Source organism: Oncorhynchus kisutch, unplaced genomic scaffold (assembly GCF_002021735.2).
Source record: "Oncorhynchus kisutch isolate 150728-3 unplaced genomic scaffold, Okis_V2 scaffold802, whole genome shotgun sequence".
NCBI lineage: Eukaryota > Metazoa > Chordata > Actinopteri > Salmoniformes > Salmonidae > Oncorhynchus > Oncorhynchus kisutch.
In genome coordinates, this window is record NW_022262747.1 from 910 (window position 1) to 17,500 (window position 16,591).

General features: G+C 46.0%; 1 protein-coding gene across 1 annotated transcript in view; it reads left to right on the forward strand.

The window, feature by feature from the left end:
- Positions 1 to 228: 228 nt before the first annotated feature.
- The window catches only part of LOC116362166 (protein diaphanous homolog 3), a gene marked incomplete at its 3' end in the record, with an annotated part of 145,025 nt that continues 128,662 nt past the window's right edge, over positions 229 to 16,591 (forward strand). The window contains 3 exon segments of the mRNA XM_031816475.1: positions 229 to 234; positions 454 to 636; positions 8,879 to 8,993. Of these exon segments, the coding sequence (XP_031672335.1) occupies positions 229 to 234; positions 454 to 636; positions 8,879 to 8,993 (304 nt within the window).

Genomic DNA, 16,591 nt, shown 5'->3' on the forward strand with positions numbered 1-16,591 from the left:
TCTAGTTACCTTGGTAACCGGTTTATTATAGCAATAAGGCACCTCAGGGGGTTGGTGGTGTATGGCCAATATACCACGGCTAAAGGGTTGTGTCCAGGCACTCAGCGTTGCATCGTGCTTAAGAACAGCATTTTGGCCGTGGTATATTGGCCATACACCACACCTCCTCGGGCCTTACTGCTTAAAGATATCGGTAACTGAGGTAAACTGGCAGCTTTAAAATGGCAAATGTCGGTAAGAAGTTGTTGGAAAAAAGACACATTTTTAAGTTGATCAAAACTAACCCTGTTCCTTGCTGTTGTTTTCCTCCTCAGTTTGGAGCGGTCCCAGTGGCCCTCTCCTCCTCCCGTCCTTCCCAGGCTGGCTTCCCCTCCTCCGCCTTTCCTTCCCTCCCTCCGCCTCCTTCTGGTCCGGGAGGTCCCATGCCTCCTCCCCCTCCTCCCCCCCTCCCAGGCTGCGGCCCCACCTCCCCCACCAGGAGTGCCTCCCCCGTTCGGTTGTCCCCCTCCCCCTCCTCCTCCCCCGGGGGGGTTCTGTGGGCTGGGCTCGCCTACCCACAACACCTTGCCTTTCGGACTCCGGCCCAAGAAGGAGTTCAAGCTTGAGACTTCCATGAAGCGCTTCAACTGGTCCAAGGTGAGACTCACTCACTCAGTCAGTCAGTCACTCAGTCAGTCACTCAGTCACTCACTCAGTCACTCACTCACTCAGTCACTCACTCACTCAGTCACTCACTCACTCACTCAGTCACTCACTCACTCAGTCACTCACTTACTCACTCAGTCACTCACTCAGTCACTCACTCAGTCAGTCACTCACTCACTCACTCAGTCACTCAGTCAGTCACTCAGTCACTCAGTCAGTCACTCACTCAGTCACTCAGTCAGTCACTCACTCAGTCAGTCAGTCAGTCACTCACTCAGTCACTCAGTCAGTCACTCAGTCACTCAGTCAGTCACTCACTCACTCACTCACTCAGTCACTCACTCAGTCAGTCACTCAGTCAGTCAGTCAGTCAGTCACTCTCTCACTCTCACTCAGTCACTCTCTCACTCACTCAGTCTCTCACTCATTCAGTCAGTCACTCTCTCGCTCACACACACATCCTCTCTCCCAGTCCATTACCCTAGCCCCCCTCCCCCTCCCCCCCTCCCCCTCCTCCCCCTCCCCCCCCCCCCTCCCCCTCCTCCCCCTCCTCCCCTCCCCCTCCTCCCCCCTCCTCCCCCTCCTCCCCCTCCCTCCCCCTCCCCCTCCTCCCCCTCCTCCCCCTCCCCCTCCTCCCCCTCCTCCTCCTCCCCCTCCTCCCCCTCCCCTCCTCCCCCTCCCCCTCCTCCCCCTCCTCCCCCTCCCCCTCCTCCCCCTCCCCCCCTCCCCCTCCCCCTCCTCCCCCTCCCCCCCTCCCCCTCCCCCTGGCCTTCTGTAGCTAACACATATGGCTAAACGTGGTGTGTGTCTGAAAACCCAGCATGTGGCTGTGAACAAGGCTTGTTTTGAGGTGTGTGTGTGTGTGTGTGTGTGTGTGTGTGTGTCTGAAACCCAGCATGTGGCTGTGAACAAGGCTTGTTTTGAGGTGTGTGTGTGTGTGTGTGTGTGTGTCTGAAAACCCAGCATGTGGCTGTGAACAAGGCTTGTTTTGAGGTGTGTGTGTGTGTGTGTGTGTGTGTGTGTGTGTGTGTCTGAAAACCCAGCATGTGGCTGTGAACAAGGCTTGTTTTGAGGTGTGTGTGTGTGTGTGTGTGTGTGTGTGTCTGAAAACCCAGCATGTGGCTGTGAACAAGGCTTGTTTTGAGGTGTGTGTGTGTGTGTGTGTGTGTGTGTGTGTGTGTCTGAAAACCCAGCATGTGGCTGTGAACAAGGCTTGTTTTGAGGTGTGTGTGTGTGTGTGTGTGTGTGTGTGTGTGTGTCTGAAAACCCAGCATGTGGCTGTGAACAAGGCTTGTTTTGAGGTGTGTGTGTGTGTGTGTGTGTGTGTGTGTGTGTCTGAAAACCCAGCATGTGGCTGTGAACAAGGCTTGTTTTGAGGTGTGTGTGTGTGTGTGTGTGTGTCTGAAAACCCAGCATGTGGCTGTGAACAAGGCTTGTTTTGAGGTGTGTGTGTGTGTGTGTGTGTCTGAAACCCAGCATGTGGCTGTGAACAAGGCTTGTTTTGAGGTGTGTGTGTGTGTGTGTGTGTGTGTGTGTGTGTGTGTGTGTGTGTGTGTGTGTGTGTGTGTGTGTGTGTGTGTGTGTGTGTGTGTGCTACTCAAGAGGCCTGCCTGCTGAACACACAATAAATTAAATTCTCTAGCGATCTCTCCTGAGTTTTAGAGGCACCGTCTCTAAACTTTCAAGTCCTATCAGTGTAGAGTTGGTTTTTTTTTTGGGGGGGGGGGGGGGATTCATGCATATTAAAAGTGTGTGTGTGTGTGTGTGTGTCGTCCTGTACACCACCACAAAGGGGGTCTCCTTTGAACATGTCTCATTGAAACCTGTTTACAAGCTGATCACAACACCAAACGGCGTCACCTAATCACACCCTATCATTCAGTGTCGCGCACTGTTGTTTGGGACGTATCCTTGCTCCCAAAGCGTCCTTCCTCATCCGATCAGATGGTCCAGCATGTTCAACAGCTGTATACATGTTTATGTGAAGGAGAAAGAAAAACAGGGAAAGTGAGATTCAACTAAATATGAATTGTAATTGCGTGAAGTAATATCACCCGAGACGAGATAAAACAACATCTGGTCTTCTATGCTGAGCCAAGTCCCGTCTGAGACTTCTGGTCCAATCAGAGAGGAGAGGGAGGAGCCCCCCCCCCCCCCCCCCCCCCCCGGCTTTAAATGGCTGTTGGCACGGAAACGCTAGCCCTGGAAACATCTGTACTGTTGCTGTTGTTGCCATTTTATAAATATATATAAATATATATAAGTTATATATGTCTGAGAAGAAAGAGAAGAAAGTTGGACTTTAAAAATAAAACAACCTACGTTAAAGAGTCTCAGCTTTTCCCTCTAGATCCTTCAAGTAGCATTCAACCCTCTGATACAGACTAAATGTTTCCTAAACCTGTCTAACTCACCTTTACTGTCAGACCTGCTGATACAGACTAAATGATTCCTAAACCTGTCTAACTCACCTTTACTGTCAGACTAAATGATTCCTAAACCTGTCTAACTCACCCGTGGTGACAGACCTTCTGATACAGACTAAATGTTTCCTAAACCTGCCTAACTCACCCGTGCTGACAGACCCTCTGATACAGACTAAATGTTTCCTAAACCTGTCTAACTCACCCGTGGTGACAGACCCTCTGATACAGACTAAATGTTTCCTAAACCTGTCTAACTCACCCGTGGTGACAGACCCTCTGATACAGACTAAATGTTTCCTAAACCTGTCTAACTCACCTTTACTGTCAGACCCTCTGATACAGACTAAATGTTTCCTAAACCTGTCTAACTCACCCGTGGTGACAGACCCTCTGATACAGACTAAATGATTCCTAAACCTGTCTAACTCACCTTTACTGTCAGACTAAATGTTTCCTAAACCTGTCTAACTCACCCGTGGTGACAGACCCTCTGATACAGACTAAATGTTTCCTAAACCTGTCTAACTCACCTGTGGTGACAGACCCTCTGATACAGACTAAATGATTCCTAAACCTGTCTAACTCACCTTTACTGTCAGACCCTCTGATACAGACTAAATGTTTCCTAAACCTGTCTAACTCACCCGTGGTGACAGACCCTCTGATACAGACTAAATGATTCCTAAACCTGTCTAACTCACCTTTACTGTCAGACTAAATGTTTCCTAAACCTGTCTAACTCACCTTTACTGTCAGACCTGCTGATACAGACTAAATGTTTCCTAAACCTGTCTAACTCACCTTTACTGTCAGACCCTCTGATACAGACTAAATGATTCCTAAACCTGTCTAACTCACCCGTGGTGACAGACCCTCTGATACAGACTAAATGATTCCTAAACCTGTCTAACTCACCTTTACTGTCAGACCTGCTGATACAGACTAAATGTTTCCTAAACATGTCTAACTCACCCGTGGTGACAGACCCTCTGATACAGACTAAATGTTTCCTAAACCTGTCTAACTCACCCGTGGTGACAGACCCTCTGATACAGACTAAATGTTTCCTAAACCTGTCTAACTCACCCGTGGTGACAGACCCTCTGATACAGACTAAATGATTCCTAAACCTGTCTAACTCACCTTTACTGTCAGACCTGCTGATACAGACTAAATGTTTCCTAAACCTGTCTAACTCACCCGTGGTGACAGACCCTCTGATACAGACTAAATGATTCCTAAACCTGTCTAACTCACCCGTGGTGACAGACCCTCTGATACAGACTAAATGATTCCTAAACCTGTCTAACTCACCCGTGGTGACAGACCCTCTGATACAGACTAAATGTTTCCTAAACCTGTCTAACTCACCCGTGGTGACAGACCCTCTGATACAGACTAAATGACTCCTAAACCTGTCTAACTCACCTTTACTGTCAGACCTGCTGATACAGACTAAATGTTTCCTAAACCTGTCTAACTCACCCGTGGTGACAGACCCTCTGATACAGACTAAATGTTTCCTAAACCTGTCTAACTCACCTTTACTGTCAGACCTGCTGATACAGACTAAATGTTTCCTAAACCTGTCTAACTCACCTTTACTGTCAGACCCTCTGATACAGACTAAATGTTTCCTAAACTTGTCTAACTCACCCGTGGTGACAGACCCTCTGATACAGACTAAATGATTCCTAAACCTGTCTAACTCACCCGTGGTGACAGACCCTCTGATACAGACTAAATGTTTCCTAAACCTGTCTAACTCACCTTTACTGTCAGACCCTCTGATACAGACTAAATGTTTCCTAAACCTGTCTAACTCACCCGTGGTGACAGACCCTCTGATACAGACTAAATGTTTCCTAAACCTGTCTAACTCACCCGTGGTGACAGACCCTCTGATACAGACTAAATGTTTCCTAAACCTGTCTAACTCACCCGTGGTGACAGACCCTCTGATACAGACTAAATGTTTCCTAAACCTGTCTAACTCACCCGTGGTGACAGACCCTCTGATACAGACTAAATGTTTCCTAAACCTGTCTAACTCACCCGTGGTGACAGACCCTCTGATACAGACTAAATGTTTCCTAAACCTGTCTAACTCACCCGTGGTGACAGACCCTCTGATACAGACTAAATGATTCCTAAACCTGTCTAACTCACCTTTACTGTCAGACTAAATGATTCCTAAACCTGTCTAACTCACCCGTGGTGACAGACCCTCTGATACAGACTAAATGATTCCTAAACCTGTCTAACTCACCCGTGGTGACAGACCCTCTGATACAGACTAAATGATTCCTAAACCTGTCTAACTCACCTTTACTGTCAGACTAAATGTTTTCTAAACCTGCCTAACTCATCTTTACTGTCAGACTAAATGTTTCCTAAACCTGCCTAACTCACCTTTACTGTCAGACTAAATGTTTCCTAAACCTGCCTAACTCACCTTTACTGTCAGACTAAATGTTTCCTAAACCTGCCTAACTCACCTTTACTGTTAGACTAAATGTTTACTAAACCTGCCTAACTCACCCGTGGTGACAGACCCTCTGATACAGACTAAATGTTTCCTAAACCTGCCTAACTCACCCGTGGTGACAGACCCTCTGATACAGACTAAATGATTCCTAAACCTGTCTAACTCACCTTTACTGTCAGACTAAATGATTCCTAAACCTGTCTAACTCACCCGTGGTGACAGACCTTCTGATACAGACTAAATGTTTCCTAAACCTGCCTAACTCACCCGTGCTGACAGACCCTCTGATACAGACTAAATGTTTCCTAAACCTGTCTAACTCACCCGTGGTGACAGACCCTCTGATACAGACTAAATGTTTCCTAAACCTGTCTAACTCACCCGTGGTGACAGACCCTCTGATACAGACTAAATGTTTCCTAAACCTGTCTAACTCACCTTTACTGTCAGACCCTCTGATACAGACTAAATGTTTCCTAAACCTGTCTAACTCACCCGTGGTGACAGACCCTCTGATACAGACTAAATGATTCCTAAACCTGTCTAACTCACCTTTACTGTCAGACTAAATGTTTCCTAAACCTGTCTAACTCACCCGTGGTGACAGACCCTCTGATACAGACTAAATGTTTCCTAAACCTGTCTAACTCACCTGTGGTGACAGACCCTCTGATACAGACTAAATGATTCCTAAACCTGTCTAACTCACCTTTACTGTCAGACCCTCTGATACAGACTAAATGTTTCCTAAACCTGTCTAACTCACCCGTGGTGACAGACCCTCTGATACAGACTAAATGATTCCTAAACCTGTCTAACTCACCTTTACTGTCAGACTAAATGTTTCCTAAACCTGTCTAACTCACCTTTACTGTCAGACCTGCTGATACAGACTAAATGTTTCCTAAACCTGTCTAACTCACCTTTACTGTCAGACCCTCTGATACAGACTAAATGATTCCTAAACCTGTCTAACTCACCCGTGGTGACAGACCCTCTGATACAGACTAAATGATTCCTAAACCTGTCTAACTCACCTTTACTGTCAGACCTGCTGATACAGACTAAATGTTTCCTAAACATGTCTAACTCACCCGTGGTGACAGACCCTCTGATACAGACTAAATGTTTCCTAAACCTGTCTAACTCACCCGTGGTGACAGACCCTCTGATACAGACTAAATGTTTCCTAAACCTGTCTAACTCACCCGTGGTGACAGACCCTCTGATACAGACTAAATGATTCCTAAACCTGTCTAACTCACCTTTACTGTCAGACCTGCTGATACAGACTAAATGTTTCCTAAACCTGTCTAACTCACCCGTGGTGACAGACCCTCTGATACAGACTAAATGATTCCTAAACCTGTCTAACTCACCCGTGGTGACAGACCCTCTGATACAGACTAAATGATTCCTAAACCTGTCTAACTCACCCGTGGTGACAGACCCTCTGATACAGACTAAATGTTTCCTAAACCTGTCTAACTCACCCGTGGTGACAGACCCTCTGATACAGACTAAATGACTCCTAAACCTGTCTAACTCACCTTTACTGTCAGACCTGCTGATACAGACTAAATGTTTCCTAAACCTGTCTAACTCACCCGTGGTGACAGACCCTCTGATACAGACTAAATGTTTCCTAAACCTGTCTAACTCACCTTTACTGTCAGACCTGCTGATACAGACTAAATGTTTCCTAAACCTGTCTAACTCACCTTTACTGTCAGACCCTCTGATACAGACTAAATGTTTCCTAAACTTGTCTAACTCACCCGTGGTGACAGACCCTCTGATACAGACTAAATGATTCCTAAACCTGTCTAACTCACCCGTGGTGACAGACCCTCTGATACAGACTAAATGTTTCCTAAACCTGTCTAACTCACCTTTACTGTCAGACCCTCTGATACAGACTAAATGTTTCCTAAACCTGTCTAACTCACCCGTGGTGACAGACCCTCTGATACAGACTAAATGTTTCCTAAACCTGTCTAACTCACCCGTGGTGACAGACCCTCTGATACAGACTAAATGTTTCCTAAACCTGTCTAACTCACCCGTGGTGACAGACCCTCTGATACAGACTAAATGTTTCCTAAACCTGTCTAACTCACCCGTGGTGACAGACCCTCTGATACAGACTAAATGTTTCCTAAACCTGTCTAACTCACCCGTGGTGACAGACCCTCTGATACAGACTAAATGTTTCCTAAACCTGTCTAACTCACCCGTGGTGACAGACCCTCTGATACAGACTAAATGATTCCTAAACCTGTCTAACTCACCTTTACTGTCAGACTAAATGATTCCTAAACCTGTCTAACTCACCCGTGGTGACAGACCCTCTGATACAGACTAAATGATTCCTAAACCTGTCTAACTCACCCGTGGTGACAGACCCTCTGATACAGACTAAATGATTCCTAAACCTGTCTAACTCACCTTTACTGTCAGACTAAATGTTTTCTAAACCTGCCTAACTCATCTTTACTGTCAGACTAAATGTTTCCTAAACCTGCCTAACTCACCTTTACTGTCAGACTAAATGTTTCCTAAACCTGCCTAACTCACCTTTACTGTCAGACTAAATGTTTCCTAAACCTGCCTAACTCACCTTTACTGTTAGACTAAATGTTTACTAAACCTGCCTAACTCACCCGTGGTGACAGACCCTCTGATACAGACTAAATGTTTCCTAAACCTGCCTAACTCACCCGTGGTGACAGACCCTCTGATACAGACTAAATGATTCCTAAACCTGTCTAACTCACCTTTACTGTCAGACTAAATGTTTCCTAAACCTGTCTAACTCACCCGTGGTGACAGACCCTCTGATACAGACTAAATGTTTCCTAAACCTGCCTAACTCACCCGTGGTGACATACCCTCTGATACAGACTAAATGTTTCCTAAACCTGCCTAACTCACCCGTGGGTTTACTGTCAGACTAAATGTTTCCTAAACCTGCCTAACTCACCCGTGGTGACAGACCCTCTGATACAGACTAAATGATTCCTAAACCTGCCTCACTCACCCGTGGTGTTACTGTCACTGAGACGCTGCTGTGATGGTGTGTTGTGGTGTGTACAGGGGAGGGACTATTCAAATGAGATTCATGTGTGTGTTTGGTCCTTCTATCAGCTGTAGACTGAGACTCTGCTGTGATGTGATGTGGTGTGTTGTGGTGTGTATAGGGGAGGGACTATGCAAATGAGATCCAAAGGTGCTCAGTACATCCCTTGTGGCTGCTTGTCCATGTTCATATATTAACCCGCTGGTCCCGCCTGCCTTCTATTGGTGTGTCTGTGTGTAGATCCGCCCCCAGGAGATGTCCGAGAGCTGTTTCTGGGTGGTGGCTAACGAGGATCGCTATGACAACCCTGACCTGCTCAACAGACTGGCGCACACCTTTGGCTCGTACAGACCAGGTCAGGCTAACTACTGTTGTTATCGTCTCTGTCTGTCTCTCTGTGTCTCTCTCTCTCTGTGTCTCTCTCTAGCTACCACTAGGTAGAGGAGAACTATCATGGTCCTGTATAGTACCACTAGGTAGAGGAGAACTATCATGGTCCTGTATAGTACCACCAGGAAGAGGAGAACTACCATGGTCCTGTATAGATAGTACCACTAGGTAGAGGATAACTATCATGGTCCTGTATAGATAGTACCACTAGGTAGAGGATAACTATCATGGTCCTGTATAGATAGTACCACTAGGTAGAGGAGAACTATCATGGTCCTGTATAGATAGTACCACTAGGTAGAGGAGAACTATCATGGTCCTGTATAGATAGTACCACTAGGTAGAGGAGAACTATCATGGTCCTGTATAGTATCACTAGGTAGAGGAGAACTATCATGGTCCTGTATAGATAGTACCACTAGGTAGAGGAGAACTATCATGGTCCTGTATAGTACCACTAGGTAGAGGAGAACTATCATGGTCCTGTATCGTACCACCAGGAAGTGCCAAAGTGTCATAGTGGCTCTTTAATAAGGTTAACCAACCAGACAGAGACAGCAGGGGGCTTCCTCCTCCTCCTCCTCCTCCTCGGTTGCTGTTGTCTATTTGTCCAGATCTCCTCTACTGATTAATTTAAGAGCTGCTCCGTGTTCTACTCCTCTGGTCGTGTCGTGATGTCGTCCGCTAGCTGGTTCACCGTCTCACCGTGCCGTAGAGGACACCATTTTGAATTATTCATTCAGCCATTATCTACCTGTCACTACTCCTACATGCAGCACAGACACACACACACACACACTGTACGCGCGCGCACACACACACACACACACTGTACGAGCGCGCACACACACACACACTGTACGCACACACACACACACACACACACACACACACACACACACACACACACACACACACACTGTTCACTGTACGCACACACACACACACACACACACACACACACACACACACACACACACACACACACACACACACACACACTGTACACACACCAGAGGAGCACCTTGTTGTGTGACATCAAGGTATTAAATCATGGAGACAGTACAGGTATACAAACACAAGGACAGGTGATGGAGAGGACCCTAACATCAGACCTGCTGAGGTTCTGTCTATCAGGGATGTTCTGGTCTTGTTACATCAGACCTCCTGAGGTTCTGTCTATCAGGGATGTTCTGGTCTTGTTACATCAGACCTCCTGAGGTTCTGTCTATCAGGGATGTTCTGGTCTAGTTACATCAGACCTGAGGTTCTGTCTATCAGGGATGTTCTGGTCTAGCTAACTTCAGACCTGAGGTTCTGTCTATCAGGGATGTTCTGGTCTAGCTAACATCAGACCTGAGGTTCTGTCTATCAGGGATGTTCTAGTCTAGTTACATCAGACCTGCTGAGGTTCTGTCTATCAGGGATGTTCTGGTCTAGCTAACATCAGACCTCCTGAGGTTCTGTCTATCAGGGATGTTCTGGTCTAGCTAACATCAGACCTCCTGACCTGTCTAGTAACAGCAGACCTGCTGACCTGTCTAGTTAAATCAGACCTCCTGAGGTTCTGTCTGTCAGGGATGTTCTGGTCTAGTTACATCAGACCTCCTGAGGTTCTGTCTGTCAGGGATGTTCTGGTCTAGCTAACATTAGACCTGAGGTTCTGTCTGTAAGGGATGTTCTGGTCTAGTTACATCAGACCTACTGAGGTTCTGTCTGTCAGGGATGTTCTGGTCTAGCTAACATTAGACCTGAGGTTCTGTCTGTCAGGGATGTTCTGGTCTAGTTACGTCAGACCTGAGGTTCTGTCTGTTAGGGATGTTCTGGTCTAGTTACATCAGACCTCCTGAGGTTCTGTCTATCAGGGATGTTCTGGTCTAGTTACATCAGACCTCCTGAGGTTCTGTCTGTCAGGGATGTTCTAGTCTAGTTACGTCAGACCTCCTGAGGTTCTGTCTGTCAGGGATGTTCTGGTCTAGTTACGTCAGACCTAGCTGATTTAAGTGCTGCTCTCCCATATCTCTGTGTAAGGAGTATAAGGTTTTAGGTACGTCACTATGGGAACTAGGGCTGTCCGCGACAAAAAAAAAAAGAGTATTGGTCGATCGAAAGTCGACATTTTTAAAAAGTGTATAGACACACCCTATATGTTAATCAGCCAAATGATTTGAGCTGTGTGATGTTTTTCAGTTTACGGTTTGATGAAATAAGACCTGCCTCAAGAGGGCTCCAGAGATCTAGATCTTGATCCAACTCTTCTTCTCCCGCTCCTGCTGTCTGTCTCAGACTCTGCCGTTCCTCTCCTGGAGCTGCCGGTAATTGGCTACACGAGGAGTGGACAACCTTTTCTCATGTTGAATGCCAATTCGTCTTTACCGTTTCTACAGATCTGCGTGCCGGTTATGGTTTTTCATACGCACGTTTTTGTGAAACGGTTTCATTTCATTTATAACGTTTTCATACATCAGCTGATATCTCAAAGTGCTGTACAGAAACCCGACATAAAGCCAACAAATAGTAATATTGCAGCCTGCAGGTAGAAAATATCCTGATAAAAAAAAATGAACATCCTGTTAATCCCGTTGTCTTCACATGGCCCTGTCTACAACGAACGGCGCAAGGGGGACGTGGGACGGAGCTCCATTTGCTCTTTGGAGGTTCCCCAAATCGTGTCAAACCCTCCGTAGAGACCTGCTGGTGTCATTAATGTAGACATGAAGCCACTACGTCAGACCTGCTGGTGTCATTAATGTAGACATGAAGCCACTACGTCAGACCTGCTGGTGTCATTAATGTGGACATGAAGCCACTACGTCAGACCTGCTGGTGTCATTAATGTGGACATGAAGCCACTACGTCAGACCTGCTGGTGTCATTAATGTAGACATGAAGCCACTACGTCAGACCTGCTGGTGTCATTAATGTAGACATGAAGCCACTACATCAGACCTGCTGGTGTCATGAATGTAGACATGAAGCCACTACATCAGACCTGCTGGTGTCATTAATGTGAACATGAAGCCACTACATCAGACCTGCTGGTGTCATTAATGTGGACATGAAGCCACTACATCAGACCTGCTGGTGTCATTAATGTGGACATGAAGCCACTACATCAGACCTGCTGGTGTCATTAATGTGAACATGAAGCCACTACATCAGACCTGCTGGTGTCATTAATGTGGACATGAAGCCACTACATCAGACCTGCTGGTGTCATTAATGTGGATATGAAGCCACTACATCAGACCTGCTGGTGTCATTAATGTAGACATGAAGCCACTACATCAGACCTGCTGGTGTCATTAATGTGGATATGAAGCCACTACATCAGACCTGCTGGTGTCATTAATGTAGACATGAAGCCACTACATCAGACCTGCTGGTGTCATTAATGTGGACATGAAGCCACTACATCAGACCTGCTGGTGTCATTAATGTGGATATGAAGCCACTACATCAGACCTGCTGGTGTCATTAATGTAGACATGAAGCCACTACATCAGACCTGCTGGTGTCATTAATGTGGACATGAAGCCACTACATCAGACCTGCTGGTGTCATTAATGTGGACATGAAGCCACTACATCAGACCTGCTGGTGTCATTAATGTGGACATGAAGCCACTACGTCAGACCTGCTGGTGTCATTAATGTGGACATCAAGCCACTACATCAGACCTGCTGGTGTCATTACTGTAGACAGGAAGTCACTACATCAGACCTGCTGGTGTCATTAATGTGGACATGAAGCCACTACATCAGACCTGCTGGTGTCATTAATGTGGACATGAAGCCACTACATCAGACCTGCTGGTGTCATTAATGTGGACATGAAGCCACTACATCAGACCTGCTGGTGTCATTAATGTGGACATGAAGCCACTACATCAGACCTGCTGGTGTCATTAATGTAGACATGAAGCCACTACATCAGACCTGCTGGTGTCATTAATGTGGACATGAAGCCACTACGTCAGACCTGCTGGTGTCATTAATGTAGACATGAAGCCACTACATCAGACCTGCTGGTGTCATTAATGTGGACATGAAGCCACTACATCAGACCTGCTGGTGTCATTAATGTGAACATGAAGCCACTACATCAGACCTGGGGTTCTGTCTGTCAGGGATGTTCTGGTCTAGTTACATCAGACCTCCTGAGGTTCTGTCTAACAGGGATGTTCTAGTCTAGTTACGTCAGACCTGAGGTTCTGTCTGTCAGGGATGTACTGGTCTAGTTACGTCAGACCTGAGGTTCTGTCTGTCAGGGATGTTCTGGTCTAGCTAACATTAGACCGGAGGTTCTGTCTGTCAGGGATGTTCTGGTCTAGTTACGTCAGACCTGAGGTTCTGTCTGTCAGGGATGTTCTGGTCTAGTTACGTCAGACCTCCTGAGGTTCTGTCTAGTTACAACAGACCTCCTGAGGTTCTGTCTATCAGGGATGTTCTAGTCTAGTTACGTCAGACCTAGCTGATCTAAGTGCTGCTCTCCCATATCTCTGTGTAAGGAGTACAAGGTTTTAAGTACGTCACTATGGGAACTAGGGCTGTCCGCGACAAAAAAAAAAGAGTATTGGTCGATCGAAAGTCGACATTTTTTAAAAGTGTATAGACACACCCTATATGTTAATCAGCCAAATGATTTGAGCTGTGTGATGTTTTTCAGTTTACGGTTTGATGAAATAAGACCTGCCTCAAGAGGGCTCCAGAGATCTAGATAACCAGAAGAAGAAAATTTAAAAAACTTGGAACTTGATCCAACTCTGCTTCTCCCGCTCCTGCTGTCTGTCTCAGACTCTGCCGTTCCTCTCCTGGAGCTGCCGGTAATTGGCTACACGAGGAGTGGACAACCTTTTCTCATGTTGAATGCCAATTCGTCTTTACCGTTTCTACCGATCTGCGTGCCGGTTATGGTTTTTCATACGCACGTTTTTGTGAAACGGTTTCATATCATTTATAACGTTTTCATACATCAGCTGATATCTCAAAGTGCTGTACAGAAACCCGACATAAAGCCAACAAATAGTAATATTGCAGCCTGCAGGTAGAAAATATCCTGATAAAAAAAATGAACATCCTGTTAATCCCGTTGTCTTCACATGGCCCTGTCTACAACGAACGGCGCAAGGGGGACGTGGGACGGAGCTCCATTTGCTCTTTGGAGGTTCCCCAAATCGTGTCAAACCCTCCGTAGAGACCTGCTGGTGTCATTAATGTGGACATGACACTACATCAGACCTGCTGGTGTCATTAATGTAGACATGAAGCCACTACGTCAGACCTGCTGGTGTCATTAATGTGGACATGAAGCCACTACATCAGACCTGCTGGTGTCATTAATGTGGACATGAAGCCACTACATCAGACCTGCTGGTGTCATTAATGTGGACATGAAGCCACTACATCAGACCTGCTGGTGTCATTAATGTGGACATGAAGCCACTACATCAGACCTGCTGGTGTCATTAATGTAGACATGAAGCCACTACATCAGACCTGCTGGTGTCATTAATGTAGACATGAAGCCACTTGTTTTATTTCCCAATGCTAGAATGTTTTGTCGGGATAAAATCAATGTCTTTGTCAGAGCAGTACTGTACCACTCAGTCTAATAGAACTCTCCGTCTGGTTGGAAGTCTCTAGAAGGTTTTCACTGAGTCATATAAGACCTCTATATTATTCACCTTTTTGACCCCTGACATTCAAAATGCTTTGCTGCTTTTTTTTCTAAGTTTGTCAAAGTGGGAAATTTGACGCTTCGTTGCCAGGCGTGTTACTTTACGTTGCTTATCTTGACGATATCTTGGAATCAGGTGTTATTCTCTACAGAGAGGTTTCTCCTTAACCAACCTTGATGAATCAGGTGTCTCTACAGAGAGGTTTCTCCTTAACCAACCTGGATGAATCAGGTGTCTCTACAGAGAGGTTTCTCCTTAACCAACCTGGATGAATCAGGTGTCATTCTCTACAGAGAGGTTTCTCCTTAACCAACCTTGATGAATCAGGTGTCTCTACAGAGAGGTTTCTCCTTAACCAACCTGGATGAATCAGGTGTCATTCTCTACAGAGAGGTTTCTCCTTAACCAACCTGGATGAATCAGGTGTCATTCTCTACAGAGAGGTTTCTCCTTAACCAACCTGGATGAATCAGGTGTCTCTACAGAGAGGTTTCTCATTAACCAACCTGGATGAATCAGGTGTCATTCTCTACAGAGGGGTTTCTCCTTAACCAACCTGGATGAATCAGGTGTCATTCTCTACAGAGAGGTTTCTCCTTAACCAACCTGGATGAATCAGGTGTCATTCTCTACAGAGAGGTTTCTCCTTAACCAACCTGGATGAATCAGGTGTCATTCTCTACAGAGAGGTTTCGCCTTAACCAACCTGGATGAATCAGGTGTCATTCTCTACAGAGAGGTTTCTCGTTAACCAACCTGGATGAATCAGGTGTCATTCTCTACAGAGAGGTTTCTCCTTAACCAACCTGGATGAATCAGGTGTCATTCTCTACAGAGAGGTTTCTCGTTAACCAACCTGGATGAATCAGGTGTCATTCTCTACAGAGGGGTTTCTCCTTAACCAACCTGGATGAATCAGGTGTCATTCTCTACAGAGAGGTTTCTCCTTAACCAACCTGGATGAATCAGGTGTTATTCTCTACAGAGAGGTTTCTCCTTAACCAACCTGGATGAATCAGGTGTCATTCTCTACAGAGAGGTTTCTCCTTCCTAACCTGGATGAATCAGGTGTTATTCTCTACAGAGAGGTTTCTCCTTAACCAACCTGGATGAATCAGGTGTTATTCTCTACAGAGAGGTTTCTCCTTAACCAACCTGGATGAATCAGGTGTCATTCTCTACAGAGAGGTTTCTCCTTAACCAACCTGGATGAATCAGGTGTCATTCTCTACAGAGAGGTTTCTCCTTAACCAACCTGGATGAATCAGGTGTCATTCTCTACAGAGAGGTTTCTCCTTAACCAACCTGGATGAATCAGGTGTCATTCTCTACAGAGAGGTTTCTCCTTAACCAACCTGGATGAATCAGGTGTTATTCTCTACAGAGAGGTTTCTCCTTAACCAACCTGGATGAATCAGGTGTCATTCTCTACAGAGAGGTTTCTCCTTAACCAACCTGGATGAATCAGGTGTCATTCTCTACAGAGAGGTTTCTCCTTAACCAACCTGGATGAATCAGGTGTCATTCTCTACAGAGAGGTTTCTCCTTAACCAACCTGGATGAATCAAGTGTTATTCTCTACAGAGAGGTTTCTCCTTAACCAACCTGGATGAATCAGGTGTCATTCTCTACAGAGAGGTTTCTCCTTAACCAACCTGGATGAATCAGGTGTCATTCTCTACAGAGAGGTTTAACGCTGTAGGGTTCTGTAACACGCTGTAGGGTTCTGTAGGGTTCTGTAACACGCTGTAGGGTTCTGTAACACGCTGTAGGGTTCTGTAACACGCTGTAGGGTTCTGTAACACGCTGTAAGGTTCTGTAACATGCTGTAGGGTTCTGTAACACGCTGTAGGGTTCTGTAACACGCTGTAGGGTTCTGTAAC